Here is a 17,013-nt window from a genome sequence, read left to right as displayed (position 1 = left end):
TCCCAATTGTTTTCCAAAAAGGATGTAATCATTTATACTCCCATCAACTGAGTATGAGAGTTCTTATTCCCCTAACACCATTACCAGACAAAAAATAATTCCTTGTTTGTTTTCATTTGCATTTTCCTGAGTGCTGGTGAGGTTGAGCATCTTTTCAAACATTTTTTGGAATATTTGTATTTTCTCTCTCATGAACTGTTTTTATCCTTTGCTCCCCCCCACCCCCATTTTAGTTTCCTCGTTGCTAAAGCAAATACAATGCAATGGATTGGATTAAACGAGGGAATTTTTTTGCCTCACAGTTTTGAGGCTAGAGAAGTCCAAATCAAGGTGTCATCAAGGCAATGCTTTCTTCTCGAAAACTGGCCTCCTGGGGCTGGCTGCTGGCAATCTTTGGTCCTTGGCTCCTCTGTCACGTGACAATGCACATGGTGGCCTCTCTGGGTCTCTCCCTTTTCTTCCAGGTTCAATGGAAACTTTCAACTTCTGGCTGCTCCCTCTGAAACTGTTTTCTCTCTCTGTGACCTTCAGAAACATGGTTAAGGCCCATCCTGGGTCACACCTTATCTGAATCTGAAGTAGCCTCATCAAAAATGTCCTATTTACAAGTGTTCTTACTGACAGGAATGGATTAACTTTAAGAACATGTTTTTTCTAGGGTACATAACTCCAAATCCCCTCATCCTCTGTTAGCTTGTTTATTTTCTTATTGCATATTTGTAGGGACTCTTTATATTTTATAGTGATTAAACTTTTATCTATGAATATATATTGCAAATATTTTCTCCCAGTTTTTCACTGGTTTAAATTTCTATTTAATGAAATCTGTCCATTTTTTTCTTACAGCTTTTGAGTTTTTCTTACCTCATGATTATAAAGGCATTGCCCTGTACTTTCATCTAATACTTTTATAATCTGGAATTTATTTCTGAGTGGTGTGAGGTAGGGGTGTACTTTTTCTTTCCTTATGGATCTCTTTCTGTTGCATAACTCTTCATTTTCTCACTATTTATCAATTCCACCTATGTCATATGCTAAATTCCTGTGAATACATGGGTCAACTTCCAGACTTTATTCTGCTTCATTCATCTGTTAGTTTATTCTGCACCAATACTGTATGGTTTTAATTACTGCAGTTTTATGAATGGTTTCATATCTGGTAGGGCAAGTTCTACACCTCATCCCCCCACAATATATTTTTTTTTTAAATCTTCATTTTATTGAGATATATTCACATACCACGCAGTCATACAAAACAAATCGTACATTCGATTGTTCACAGTACCATTACATAGTTGTACATTCATCACCTAAATCAATCCCTGACACCTTCATTAGCACACACACACAAATAACAAGAATAATAATTAAAGTGAAAAAGAGCAATTAAAGTAAAAAAGAACACTGGGTACCTTTGTCTGTTTGTTTGTTTCCTTCCCCATTTTTCTACTCATCCATCCATAAACTAGATAAAGTGGAGTGTGGTCCTTATGGCTTTCCCAATCCCATTGTCACCCCTCATAAGCTACATTTTTATACAATTGTCTTTGAGATTCATGGGTTCTGGGTTGTAGTTTGATAGTTTCAGGTATCCACCACCAGCTACCCCAATTCTTTAGAACCTAAAAAGGGTTGTCTAAATTGTGCGTAAGAGTGCCCACCAGAGTGACCTCTAGGCTCGTTTTGGAATCTCTCTGCCACTGAAGCTTATTTCATTTCCTTTCACATCCCCCTTTTGGTCAAGAAGATGTTCTCCGTCCCACGATGCCGGGTCTACATTCCTCCCCGTGAGTCATATTCCACGTTGCCAGGGAGATTCACTCCCCTGGGTGTCTGCCCAATATATTTTTTTAAAATTTTTGTTCATTTCATATTCTAGAAGAATTGAGCTAGTCAAGTTCCATGAAAAATCAAGTGAAAATTTTCATTAGGATTGCTTTAAATTTATAAATTATTTGGGGAAAGTCAGTATCTTTACAATATTAAGTGTTCCCATCTAGGAACATAGACTTTCTATACATTTGAGATTTTCTCTTAAGTTTTCCAGTAATGCATTAGAGTTTTCTTTATGTCTTGCACCTTTTTTTTTTTTTTTTTTTTTTTTACCACATTTTTTATTAGTCTAATCCCAAGATACTATATTATCTTTTTGGTTCTTTTGAATGGGATTTTTTTTTCTGCTATATTTTCTTATTAGTTATTACTGGGGATTTTGTATCCGGCCACCTTGGCTTTAATAGTTTTTTAGTTGATTCTCTTGGGATGTCTAGGTAGATAACCACACAATCTGCAAATAATAATGGCTTTAAATCTTACTTCTCAATAATGATGCTTCTCATATATGTCTTGTCTTGTTGCCCTGGTTAGAACCTCCAGTACCATGTGAATAGTGATGGTGATAGCATGAGAATATTTTTGTTTCACCATCACGTTTTTCTCTTTTGTTAATATGATAGAGTTCAAAAGATTTTCAATAACTGAACCATCCTTATAGTCCAGAAACAAATGCTGTTTGCTCATTAGGCTTTATTCTTTTCATATATTGTTGAATATTATTTTGTAAACATTTTATTTAGGATTCTTTAAATGTATTTTATACAGCCTATGCTAGCTTAATAATATGTGCCAGCCTATGCTAGCCTGTATGCTTCCCACCCTGTTTATTAGTTTCTAAAAATTGCAATATAAAGTGTTCCTTTTATAAATGTGGATTACTTTTATGATAGCTTTCCTTAAGTGGAATGTAGAGTTGTGGGGTAGATAAGACCGGGCTGCTGATGTGTCCAAATGATTATATACCAATGAACTGGAAAGAGTTGTGTCTGACCACAAGCAATTCATCAGTCTGTGACTCTTGCCTGTGGGAGTTCCTGAGCATGAAAACCATGGGTATAATGTAGCAAGTTTTCTATTCAAATATAGGTTAGACAGAATGCGACAGTATTGATTTTCCTTCAGCCTCATGAAACTAAGGTTCTAAGTATCTTGAGTCTGTGACTATTAAGGAAACTTAAAACAATCTCCTAGTTAAATCCTTTTATTTTACATCTTTGCTCAGAGTAGTATATCAATAAATGTGTTGTGAATATATATTTGTGTGAAAACTATGGAAAAGGCTATTGAGCTTTTTGTGGTCAAGTTTTGTTTCTACTTCAAGAAACTCAGAAGAAAATAATTTTTCTAGTGGAAAATAAAATCACTGGATAGAATGGTATATCAAAAGCAGAGATGTAACACCCAGATACTGGCTGTCCTTCTACTTTCAGGAATACAGGAAGAATTCAGAGCCACATTTTTTTTTCTTCCTTTTCAGAGAGGTGGGGCTTAAGATGAAGACAGGAATTCAGATGCCTATTAATGAGTGCTCTGTGGCAGCTAAACCCAGAGAAAAAACAGCTGCTCTGCTCATTTATTCAGACCACACCGAGGTACAAAGCTTGTGCTACAGGATGGAAACCACTGTGTATCCTCACAGGGAGCAGTGCTTTCAAGGACCTCATGTAAGTAATCTAGCAATTTAATAGAAACTGTATTGTTGAAATTGCAATCAGAAAAGAAGGGGAAATTATAAGGAGTAAGAGGAAAGCTTTGGTTTTATACCTATAAATCCATCTTTTTTTTTTTTTTTCTTTTTAAGTGTAATTTTTATTGCTAACTCAGGTTAGTCATTCTATGGTTACTATTTCTCAGTTACTGTGCTGAAACTTGTAGTCTCCTTGTATTTCCAAAACTGAAGCTGAAAATGAACTCTTTCCTTCAGACTCCTGACACTTTCATCAGATAAATCTGGGTTTATGTCTACTTTTTGAACCCTCTCCTTCGTAAATGCAGTTTTTATCTAAAAGGTGCAATGTTCGCTGGAACTTATTTTATTTATCCTTTGCTTTTGAAACATGGTATACGGAGCTGCCTGGTGTTTACTTCCTTTTCCTCCAGCTATTTGACCACATTTGGGACAGTGGTGTGCTCATTTGGCATTAACTAGTTTCTGAGCCAAATAAAAAGGAAATTATCATATTTATCAACATATAAATGTGTCAAATAGCATGCTATACTATGGTGGTGCAGTTTAATTAAAACTTTTTCTTGAGGCATATGGAAATCAAGATGTTTTAGGAAATTCATCATCACATTTCAATTTGGCATCTATGGTTAAGGAATAGTTTACATGAAGTTTTCAAGCAGATATGTCATTCTTGCAATTATTTTCAACACAGTCTACTTTCAACACAGACTATTAAAAGAGCCTTAAAAAATCTCCTAGTTTAGCTGCACCACTAATGCAGTAACAGACCTAATTTCAACTCGTCTTCTGTGAGAATTTTATTTTGTATTTTTAAACAGCATTTGCACTTAAATTTAAATTCAAGGTTAGACTTTTTGAGCTTCTAAGTCCTCCTGCCCCACCCCAGGTAAATCTACTAAGAAATGGTTCCTTCTAGTTACAAAGGTAATAGTTGCTCTAACCCGTGCCTCTCTCTCTAACCCACTTTTCACATGACTGATCTCTTTCAATGTGGACTGAAATTACCATTTCATGCACCTGCCTAATGATTGGCGGTTTCCATGCCCACTCAATTCTGAAATACTCTCCGTGGCCTTTAAGTTATCTTTCAAGGTAGTCTTCCACTTAATAATCTAATCATATTTTCCAATATTTCCCAACAAAACTTTTCTCCTGTCAGACCGATCTTCCCTATATGTGATTCTCATTCCCATGTTATTGTCTTCAATCACACCACATATTATCTTTAGAAAAAATACTCTTCTAAAGTGTAAAATTGATAGGATTTCATCAAACCAGACTGAATGTAGGAGATAAAGGAGGGGGATATAAGTTAAGGTTTCTTGGTGGATGATAATACCATTTGTTGAGGATCAGAATAGGGGAGAAAGGCCAGGTTTATAGGAAAGAGGAAAACTTCATTTGGACAAGTGGATTTGAGGTGTCTGTGGAACATATCCAAATAGATATGTCCTATAAGCAGATGGATGTTTGGGTTTGAACTGAGAAGAATGGGCTTCACATTCAGATTTAGGAATAATTTTAATGGCTGGTTGTTAAGCCATGCAGGTGGATGAGGTCATGTCAGGTATACATTTAAAATGAGAGGAAAGGAAGGCTAAATACTGAGTCCTAGGAAACAGTAAATTTTAAGTAGGGGTACAGCAGCCAGAGGTTGGACGTAGGCCAGAAATAGGTGATGTCATGAGAGACCAGGAAGAAGAAAGTTTCAAGAAGGAGGCAGTGACCAACAGTGTCACTGCTGAGAGAGGAGAAGCTGGAGGGCAGAAAAGAGTAGGTATATGGGCAATTGGAAAAGTGAGTTAGAAAAGTACAAAAATGACCAGGAAACCACCACTGAAAATTTTATACAAAGCACAACAGCTGAAGTCCCTGGGTTTCCACAGAAACTAACACCATATAAAATTAAATTTAATAATGTCTTACGAGTCTAATTGTCTAAGACTCAGAAAATCACTATATGTAAATATGATAAAAGACTTTCTAAATTGGCTAAAAATAAAAGTATAACAAACTGTGAGACAAGGGCATTAGAAAAATCCAGTGAAACGGGTATGGCAAGAAATGTAATTGGGTGCCTTAAGCTAAGAGTGTACAGTATGCTTCAAAACTATGAAATGGGGATAATAGAATCTACATCTTAAGGTTATTATAAGGACTGAGTGAGTATAGCCAAAGTGTTCAGAATATTAGGTGACTAACACATGGGTAGAATTAACAGAGAGGCAGAGTACTTTATAATAATCAAATCTCCAAGTGAAAGAGCTAGAGGCCCTGTTGGAAGAAAATGTTCGCAAAGTGGAGTAGTCAGATAAGCATCTGTCAGGGATGCTGCAGAAAGGCCTCTTCCTTTGATGGGAAGGTTGAACTAGATGATCTCACCAGGTATAGAATTCTTTGATAGTCAAATTATGCCCTAAATGCTTGAAGTTATATTTCTACTTATGCAGTAATCTATAGAAAAATCTTCAGACCATGTGTAATTTTTTGCAGCTTGCAGAGCCCTCAGATTAAAACCAAATTAAACAAACAAACAAAAATACTTAATCACTTGGGAAGATTTTTGATATGTAATTCACACTGTTAAATAGCAAAGTAACAGAGATCCAGAAATGTAATATTATTTACCCATAGAAAAGTGATCCCAAAAAGCCAAGAGAAAATGCCTCCTACAGGCTCTTTGCTGTAACTTCATCTCAAGAGAACATACGTGAAAAAACTCCCAGAAAATTCTAAAAAGAGTATTATTTCATTTCAGGTTAAGTGATCCCACAGAGAACTACCTAACTATAAGAGAATTATAAAATTCTCAATACGTGTCAAACACAAAATCTGCAAGTGGCTTAATAAGTGTGCACAAATTCTCAAAATGCATTGCCTTTTATGAAATGTATACTTCTAGCTACATTTTTTCCTAGCTACAATCTTAAGCATTAAGTATTTTAAAAACATATTGAAGTACAATATACATGTGAAAAGTATACATATCTTAAATATACAACTCAAAGTTTTACAAACTAAACATATCTGTATAACAATGTGTAATCAGGATCTAAATCAAGAAACTGAAATTAATTTTTCTTAACTTTCAAGAGAAAAAAAATTAATATGCTCTTCCAGATATTTGGTGGTATGGCATGCAAATTTAAAAGGAATATGCCCATACTGAATATCTCCTGGGATTTTCAACCACTTGTGGTAGGCAGAATAATGGCTCTCCAAAGATATCCATGTCCTAATCTCTAGAACCTGTGAATGTCTTACCTTGGATGGCAAGAGACTTTGCAAATGTGATTAAGGATTTTGAAATGGAAAGATTATCCTGGATTATTTGGGTGGGCTCAATGTAATCCTAAATCTTTTTTTTTTTTTAGTGAAGGAGGGAGGCAGGAGAGTCAGGGATGTGACAACAGAAGCAGAGGTCAGAGGGGCCATGAGCCAAAGAATGTGGACAGCCACTAAAAGGTGGAAAAGGCAAGGAAACAGATTCTTCCCTAAAGCCTTCAGAAAGGCAGCCCTACTGACACCTTGATTTTAGCTCCATGAGACCCATCCTGACCTCCAGAACTGTAAGATAATAAATTTGTGTTATTTTAAGCCATTAAGTTTGTGGTAATTTGTTACAGCAGCAATAGGAAACTAATATGCGATCTATAGTCTGATGAGTCTGTGTCCAGATTCATTATCTTATTTGTGATTTAGTATCTTTATGTGGCTATCTTCATAGGCATCCCCAATTAAACGTGGTCACTCCCCCAGCCTTTCTCATCTCAGGTAAATGACACCACCATCCACCCAAATATTAAAGCCAAAAACCTAGATGTCATTCTTGATTCCTTCTTTTTATCTGTTTTCCCCTTATCTAATCCAAGAGCATGTTCTATCAATACTACTGCCAAAATACATCTCATTCCCATCCACTTCAATTGCTTTTCACTGCCAACATTCTTAACCTCCATCCAACCCGTTCTCCATACAGACAAGGTAATATTTTAAAAAGAAATCCTATGGCACTGACTTCAACAAACCCTTGAATGTGTCTGTCCTTTTGTGGCTGATGTGACCTTTTTCTGCAAATTAGAATTTCCTCATTAATTGAAATACATCATTAGCTGAAAAAAGTTTGACTGGATTTGAAATTAATTTGCTTTATGGCAAGAAATCTTCATGAGCTGTTGTGTCGTTGAAATGGTTTCACCTGTGGCAAAGTTTTACATGGTTGTATAAAATGTTTTTAACATTTTGCATCACCAACTCATTCAATGTTTCCTGTCAAATTCAGGAATTTGTAAAGCCCATTAAAAAGTCTTTATGGGAGGCAGCCGGAGCCCTTTCCCGCCACATTTCGGGCACCACTATCATGTTTCTCTCTGGACGTCACTGGGCCGGGCTGGGGGACTGGCTGGGGGTTCCCTGCAGTGGAGGCCGAAGCTGAAATAATTGTAATGATCAGCTGGTGTCCGACTTGCCTTGGTCAACATTCAGCACTCCATCAAAGCCTAGTAGTAGGAACAGTCCTGGAGCTGTGGCTCTGGAATTGACTGGCTACACGACTGTCTTTTTTTTTTTTTTTTTTGCTCCTGGCCTAAGGCGTAGGAAATTCAACTATGGCTGCCAGGCCAAAACACCTACCCCGGGGGAAGACCCGGTTTTCTGATGAGTTTCTGTCGCCAGCGGAGGAGAGCGTTTCTGGGCGGGGATAGAGCCCGTCAGGCTGGCTGCACTCCAGAACGGGCGATGCCACGACAACGGAAGGCTCTCGGCCCGCGTCGCATCCGGCCTCTAGGCACAGGGTGGGGCGGAGGGCGAGCAGCAGCCAATCACAGAATTCCTCTCCCGTGACGTAAGAGACTGTTCTCTGATTCGGTGCTCCGGCTGGATGTGGAGGGGTGTGCGAGAAGCTGGCGGTCAGGGTCGAGCGACGAGTGTATCGACCCGCGCGGCCGACCGGCTGAAGCCGAGGGGTCGGGCTCGTGCCCAGCCTGCTTTATCGCGCCGGGTGCGGCTTTCGCTAGCGAAGCGCGGGGACAGCAGCAGCAGCGGCGGCGGCGAGGGAGGGAGCTTCGTGCCAGCGTGTGGTGAGAGCCGCGCTTCAGCCGGGGACTCAGGGGCGGGCTCGGGTAGAGCATCCTCCCGGCCCCCAGAGCTTCCTCCCACTCCCCTTGCCCGAGGCCTCCGCTCTTCCGCACCTTGCGCCTGGGCCCGCACCCCGGCCCGGGCCTCGCCCTGTCTCCCGCGGGTGTATACGCTACACCTCCTGTTTAGCCCATTTAAGGGATCTCTGCCTGTGGCCCATGCAACAGATAGGTTCAGTGTGCGTCCCCAGTGAATAACCGGGAATTTGGGGGGATGGTGCGGGGGAGTTAGAGGGACACCAAGCATGACATCCCCATGGGCACTGCTGTCCAGCAAGGAAAGGGGCTGTCGTGAAAAACGGGCTGACCTACACTACGGAGGTGTGCAACAGGCTGGACAGCTACTTGGCAGACAGGTTGCGCTGGAGTTTAAAGGGTTGGACTGATCTTGAAGGTCCCTACCCAGCCGTTAGTCTGTATTTTGAGTCTGTGCTTCTCTGGAAGTTTGATACCCCCCCCGCCCCAAACCCCGAGCACACTTGTAAAATTGTTAGAACACAAAAAATATTTGATTCTCTGCTGGAGAGAAGGGGTGTGATACAGATGAGTAGTATAGATGACTGGTTAACCCAACTACAGGGGCTCTAGAAGGATGAGAAGCCAAACCGAATTACAGCTCAGGAATAGGGTTCTGAGTTCCAGACCACTTTTTATAGCCTTTCTTTCTTATTCCTGTGAGTTTCATCCCTTCTGCACTGAGGAAGAGTGGTATATCCTGCTCTCTTTCACACTATGGTGTCTAGCGGGGCCAGGCACAGGGAAGGTTCTCTCTCATGGATGATTATGGAATGAACAGACACATGGCAAACACTGGATGTGGGGCAGTATCCTGAGTGGTAGCCTCATTCACATCTGGGTTTGATCTTTGGTTCTGTCAATAACTAACTGATTTTGTGCAAGTAAATTATTTTCTCTGTACCTCAGTGTTCCTGCCTGTAAATTGGGGGGTAATTAGAGGGCTGTGAGGATGAATGAGATAATGCTTATAAAGCAGGTAGCACAGTGCTTGACACCTTGGAAGTGCTTAGCAGATGCTTACTATTATTATTTCTTCTGCTCAGTGAGGCTGCTTGGGCCAAGGGTTCATCATTTTTAAAGTGATTAACCTAAAAAAGAAACTCTCTTCATGAAGAAGAAATGCCATTTTCCCACGGCTGAGTGGGATGTTTTTTATTTCTCTGGAAAGAGTTGATTGTATTTTGTCAGTTTATAAGGGACAGTCTTGAGTTGAGAGAATGCTGGAAGTGGTCTTCAAGAATTGAGTTTCTCAGAGATTGCCAGTGGCTTCAAGATTAAGGCATACTTTTTTGGAAACCACATATATAATTTTTTTTTGTACATCTGGGTCACAATTATGGAATTGAGGTGTGAAATGGATGCAAATATCTAGTCCCTCCTTCTGATTTTCTGAGCTTTAGAGCTTGAGAGGACTACAGACAACACTTCACAGTATTCATTTAAAAGGCTGCTTGTTCTTAATTATGAAATATGTCAAATACGCTGAAAAGGACATAAGACAATATGACACCCTCTACCATCCACCAAGATTTAACATATATTAACATGTTTCCATGTTTGCTTCAGGTCTCTGCTTATGGTATGATTTTTTAGAAAAAGTTATATAGTCAGCTAAAGCTCTTTAACCCCCATTCTCCTTTCCCTTCCTTCCCTCTCCAGAGGTAACTAATGTCCTGATTTGGTATATATCATTCCCATGCAAATATTTATAATTTTACCAAATATCAGTGAACAGCATATAATAATGTTCTGCACATTAAAAAAAATATACAAAAATGGTATCCTATTGTATCTAATTTTTAGAATTTGCTGTTTTCCAGTAATGCTCTGTTTTTGAGATTTATCAATATTGACAAATACAGACATAATCCATTCATTTGAATTGTTGTCTAGGATTCCACTTTGTAAACAAATGAGTTTTATCTTGTTTGTTTTGCATTGTACTTTATGCAACTTAAATTCTCCTGTTGCAGTTTAAATCCTTTTTATCACATTTACTCATTCCATACTGGTGATGGACACTCTGGTCACAGTTCTCAGTATAAAAGTGTATATTTGGGCATGACATCTTATGCAGAACAAATAGTAGTAATGAATACTGGGTGAAGAAAAACTTTATTAGTTTTGTTTCTTGTACTTCAGTTCGGAAAAGTGAACTGGTTAAAATCTATTGTGTGGCCTGGTGTCAGACTAGATTGTTAAGTTTCTAAAAATCAAGACCTTTGTTAGCTTCATGTCTCCCTCAGTTTTCTTTACAGTGCTTTATACAAAGTAGATACTCAGTAAATGTTTGTGACAATGCATATTTTTACTTCAGGGATCTCGTAACCCTTCACATATTCAAAAAATTGATGGCCAGCAATCTTCACAACTTTGCACTTTTAGGTTTGATATTTCCAAAGCTTTTAAACCTTCCCATTTTATTCAGAAACATAATGAAAAGCATTTTAAAACAGTAAGTATATACTGTTTAATGGGTACAGTTTCTGTTTAGGATGATGACAATGTTCTGGAAATAGATAGTGATAATAATTACTCAACATCATGAATGTGCTTAATGCCATTGAACTATAAACTTAAAAATGGTTAACCTGGTAAATTTTATGTTATGTATATTTTAATACAATAAACAATGTTAAAAATAAATATTAAAAAACAAGGTATACAACAACAGTTTGTAGAATGTTACCAATTACATAATATATATTATATGTATTTATAAATAAGTATAAATATATAGTATTATAAATGGAAGGATAGATAAAAAAACTAGTTTAAGTATTAGTTTCCAGGGATAGGAACATGGCTAGGGAACACAAATGAGAAGACTTTTTGCTACATAGCCTCTTGTTACTTTTCAATTTTAAACCATATGAATTTACTACCTAATCAAAAAATACATTGATTAAAATAAAAAAAAGTCCCCCCCTTTAAAAACTAGGCATTTTATCATTATTTTCTTAAGATTCAACTTCTTTCCTAAAAAAAGAAGAAAAAAAAAAACTTTTGCCTGAAGTAACATTGTTGTATTTTTCATAGTTTATTTATATGGCTAACATACTCTCAGTTTTGATGGGATGACCTTTGAGTTACCTGATAAATACTAAGGGCATTTTACTGCTGCCAGATGGAATGTTTGTTGTTCTTTCAAAAATAAATACAAATTGGCCAACCATGAATGACTTGCTTTGCCTCACCCATCAAATTAAATAACACCAGCAATGTCTTCAACTCAAATTTAATGGCGAGAAGAGGAATTATGTGCAAGAACTCTTAAGACATCCATTTTAGGAAGAATATTTTGACTCTTTAATGATTGGGTGGTGCTTAGGCCTTAAAAATCTCTTGGCAGAGTGCTCATTTCATTATCTTCTAAGTGCTTTCCATTGGGTGGAGTTAGCTTTTACTGGGGGTTGCAAGTTCAGAGTGGGTCTAGTGATGTCACGCTTGGCATGGTCACAGAGTTCTAGCCTAAGAGAGATGAGGTACTTCTAGTGGGCTTTAGCATTTACCCTGATCTAAAGTGCAGATCCCCTTTTATTGGCACCATTACTTAAGGTTCTCTGGATTCCTGATTACAAATACTAAATATTGGTATTCCTCCTGAAACATAAATATTGAGATCACATTTCATGAGGAAAAAATTTACATTGATGTAGAGAAGTTTAAAATGCTCTGTAAAATATATCTTATCCCTTGTCCCTGATGTCTACTTTTGAATGAAGGGTATAGCATAGGGGTAAGGGTTGGGAAGAGAAGTTGAGCGATAGTGTATAGTTCTAAGAGGAGGGAAGCAACTAAGCAGGATGGGATGTGGAGGAGTTGAGATTTATGTGGAGGCTTTCCAGAAGAGGTGACATTAGACTGAGTTTTGATGGATGAGGAGTCCAAGCAAGAGGGCAAAGATAGGCACTTCCATCTTGCATCTGTAAAGGCAAAGAGGTATGGAGATCCACTAGTTGGAAATGCAGGTAATTTGGAATGGCTGGTACTTTGGCACAGAGTAAGGGTTATTGTAGGTATGGGAGAAGCAGTTGGAAAGATAGGCTAGGTCCAGATCAGCAGTTTGGATTTTATTCCCGAAGTGGTGTTTCCTGCTTAGTATGATATAATCAGAGTAATGAACCTTGGAAAGATTGCCATGAAAGTTTGTGGGAGGCAGGGCACAAGACTAGAGATAAGCAAACCATTTCAACAGTTGAACCACAGTTCATACCTAAGGTGAAGGTTTGGACTAGAGAAGTCCTGGAGGAGATGAAGAAGAGGGATAGATTTGAAAGATATTCAAGAGGTGGACTTGATACGGTTTAGGAGGTATGGGATGAGGAAGAGTAAAGACAAGGATGTCAAAGTATTTGGATGGATGGAAGCACATAATTAAGAATTAGGAAGGAGGAACAGGTTTGGGAAAGAAAATGAGTTCCATTTTGGACACTGACTTTAAAGTGTTTAATATATGGGGCATACAGCAGGAGATAGCTAGTAGGCATTTAGAGCTGTCAGTTTGGTAGACATTGGTGTATAGGTGTTAATGAAACCTTGAAAGTAGGATTTTTCTCTTTTCTTCCTGTTCCCTAGCACGATTCACAGTGCTGTATAGTGTGAGGATGAATAGATCTCATTCCTTACAAGATGTGATCTTGAATCTTGGGAAAGTCATTTCCCCCCTTAAGACCTGTTTCCCTTTTGGTAAAGTGAGGGAGTTCACCAGATCAGTGGTTCTTAAAGTTTTGCAGCAGACTGTTATGTTGGGGTCACTTGTGAGTATGGCAAGTAATTTTTAACTAGTGATAGTTAAAGAGTTGGTGTTTGCTTGCTTTTATAAATTAGAGTTTACTTATGTCTCTCTTTCTTAGTTGCATTCCACTATGCTTTCTTGGGTGTGAGAGAAAAGGGTGGAGTTGTAATTAGTCTGCTGAGATTTCATACTCTAGCTAGGCCAGTTGGAGTGTCACACAGGAGTGTCATAATTCATTGGGTAGGGTTAGAAAAAACATTTTAAGAATCATTATATTGAATAGTGGTTAAGGTCTTACAACTGCAAAATTCTGTGTTTATATCTAGGACTTATTCTGATTATAAATAGTAATTTCTATTTTTGCAACTTTAGGAACTCTATTTTAAAAATCTCTCAAAACGAAAAAAGCAAGTCATGGAGAAGAATGGGAATAAACGAAAGCTTCGGGTTTGTGTTGCTACTTGCAACCGTGCTGATTATTCCAAACTTGCCCCAATCATGTTTGGCATTAAAACGGAACCTGAGTTCTTTGAACTTGATGTAGTAGTACTTGGCTCTCACCTGATAGACGACTATGGGTAAGATGAAAGTGTTTTCTTATGATATTCTTTATTGCAACATTGTATACTGGAGAGGTTTGGATTTTTTGAGCCATATGGGTCTAGCTTCAAATTCTAGTTATCCATTTAATTTTTATGTAACCTTGGGGAAGTCACTTAGTATTTCTGAGTCGGTTTCCTTAATTATAAAACGGGGTGATGAATGTTGATAGTGATATGCAGCACCCATCACAGTGATGGTGTTTAGTAGATACTTGATAAAAGATAGTTATAATAATAAGTATTATTATTAATTATTTATTATTATATTCAGAAGAAATGCCACTTATAAATATATATTGTGTGACTATAATAATGTTACTAATTCCATGTGATCTGTTTTATGAGTTCTAATGGCAATTCTACTTTAAAACTGGTATATAGACCAACAGTGTATAAAGTAGTAGACATGGAACAAGATTTTAAAAATCTAATTGATCTACAAGGTGAAGTAGAATGTCACATTGCCATTATCACTGGTATTTGTTATGGCATCATTAGGTTTGTTATTGATCACAATCTACATTTGAAAAATGAAGGTTGGCAAATCATTTTCAGGGAGCAGAATGTATAAACCAGAACTGGACATTGATTATTACCCTATGTACTTGAACTAAGAAAGTTATAAAGTGGCATTTAGTGCACCCTTGTGGCATGAAAAACTTAATGCAGCATTCGAAGATGGTCAAAAATACACTTTTATATAAAAGAAGCTTGTTTTAAAGTAAAATTGTCTTTTTCATACTATTTCTTAAAAATGAAATAACAACAGCAACAACAACAACAAATAAAAACCTGTCTCCAAAAACAGTTTGGCAATTTGCTCTTAGAAAATACTTAAATAATAAACTTAAGGATAGCTCAAGGATCCATAGTTTTTGTTTGTTTTTTTTTGTTTTGTTTTTAAAATGTGAAATGCATTCTGGCCATCTAAAAAAATCCACTTGGATGGGAGGACAAGGTAGAAGAGAAATTTTAGCTTTAACCTGGGATGAAAGTCTGAGTGGGTTCTTTTACTTCTATGAGAAAGGCTTGACAGGAAGACTAGTGGGATAGAAGCTCTCGGGAAAATTGTAATAAGATTTTTATCTGCCTACCACAGTAATTAAGGGTGGAAAGATAGTATTTGTATGGTGGGATTGTTAAATAGGAAATTTGACAAACACTTAAAGGAAATACATGTTTAAAGTACATTCTAACGTACGAAATTTGTTGCCTCTAGGGAGGAGACTGAATGACTGGGAGACAAAAGTGAGAGGTTGATTTTTCACTGTATGTAATCTTTGTACCTTTTGAATTTTAAACCATGTAAATATATTACCTATTTTAAAAGACCTTAATACAAACAAAAAGCATACTGTTTATTTCTATTTGGATTTTTTTTTAAATCAGCATTTTCATACTCATAAGCATTGAGTAAAAGAGGAAATTACAACAAACTACTAAGAAATCCGTTTGTTCATTTATTCAATCAACAAATATTTATTAAGCATTTAGAATGTTCCAGGTGACAAGACAGAAATAAAGTCCCTGCCCTCATAGAACTTACATTCTGGTAGGGGATATAGACAATCTATAGATAAATAATAAAAATAAAAATTACTAAAATAATAAAGGAATCAAAATGATGAAGGGAAACCTGTAGTTAGAAGTAAATTCTTGGTCTTAAGTACTTTTATTATTAAGCAGAAAAATAAGAAATAACTGAGCTAAACATTCAACTCAAGAAATTACAAAATAAATATTTAAGAAAAAGGAGTTCAGGCTCTAATATTGGCAGAGTAGCTTGTATCTGATTAACTCTACCACAGCTAACCCTTATAAATTCTGGACAAAATATTTAAAAAAGTATTTGAAGGCACTGGAGAACAACTATCAGCAGGCAGAAACTGGTGGAGGGGGTGGGATTTGATCACTGAAAGAAGAAAATTTTAGTAGATGAGATCCATATTTATATGGCTTTTCCTCTGAGAGTACCTTCCCCAGTCTACATGGTGTAAGTTGGCTAGAAACTCAAGCAGGAAGTCATAGTAGTTTAGGTTGACGTGTCAGAAATGGAATTCCAGCTACCATGGCAACTAGAAATTGAAGGGAGAAATTCTAGAAATGAGGAAGCCAGAAAGGGCAAGCCCAAAAATGTGCACCTAACTCTTGGCTGACCACTGAATTGCTCATGCTTGGGTGACTTCAAGAAGCCCAGTAGAAAGCAACAACTGGAGGCTGGAAAGCTGAGCAGAAATTTCATCTGCTGTCTACCTCAGGGGAGACAGTTTGGAGTTTGAGTTCTGCCATGTTAGAGGAGCGTAGTAAACATCTCACGCTTTTCACTGAAACCCCAGAAGTTTACACCTTAGTAGTACAGATTGTAGTCCAGGACTGCAGTATTCATCCTAGGTCTAAGAGCAAAACCGAAGCAAATTTGTCCTAGTAAAATGTTAAACTCAACTTCGACCAGGTGCTCACCCTGTAATTTAATTGCCTATTTGAACACATATCAAAAATATTAAGAGAAAGATAACAAGACCCCAAAGTCTCTATAGTATTATCATACATAATGTTCAGTATATAATCACAAATTACTACATATATGAAAAAACTGAAAAATTTGACAAATATAAAGAGAAAAAATTGTCAATAGAAACAGATCCTGAAATAACTCAGATGATAGAATTAGCAGACACGGATTTAACTTAAAGCAGCCATATCAGCAGAGAAATGAAAGCTATAAAAAACCAAATGTAAAGTCCAGAACTGGAAAGTACAATATATGAAATGAAAATTGTACTTGATTTAGTTGCTGAAGATGAGAGGGTCAGTGAACATGAAAACATATATCAGTAGGAATTATCTAGGTGAAGAATAAAAAAATAAGAACAGAGCCTCAGTGACCTTTGGGACAATATTAAAAGCAATCTAACAGACATTTAATTGGTATCTCAGAAAGATAGGAAAACATTGGCAGAAAAATCCTAGAAGAAATAATGGCCAGAATTTTCC

At 37.3% G+C, this 17,013-nt stretch overlaps 1 protein-coding gene across 4 annotated transcripts in view; it reads left to right on the top strand.

Moving 5' to 3' along the window:
* Positions 1–3,358: 3,358 nt before the first annotated feature.
* The window catches only part of GNE (glucosamine (UDP-N-acetyl)-2-epimerase/N-acetylmannosamine kinase), a 51,348-nt gene continuing 37,693 nt past the window's right edge, over positions 3,359–17,013 (top strand). Inside the window, exons 1-2 of one of the 4 annotated variants that reach the window (XM_037851057.1) lie at positions 3,359–3,500; positions 13,790–13,995. In XM_037851057.1, the coding sequence (XP_037706985.1) occupies positions 3,450–3,500; positions 13,790–13,995 (257 nt within the window). In that variant the 5' untranslated portion in view covers positions 3,359–3,449. Of the gene's footprint in view, positions 3,501–8,409; positions 8,605–13,789; positions 13,996–17,013 lie in introns of those variants that run through there. The other 3 variants (XR_005219101.1, XM_037851058.1, XM_037851059.1) reach the window with 3 other exon arrangements.

This window comes from Choloepus didactylus, chromosome 10 (genome assembly GCF_015220235.1).
Source record: "Choloepus didactylus isolate mChoDid1 chromosome 10, mChoDid1.pri, whole genome shotgun sequence".
Classification (NCBI taxonomy): domain Eukaryota; kingdom Metazoa; phylum Chordata; class Mammalia; order Pilosa; family Megalonychidae; genus Choloepus; species Choloepus didactylus.
Note: the sequence above shows the minus strand (reverse complement) of the source record. Positions and strands in the feature narration are given on the sequence as shown.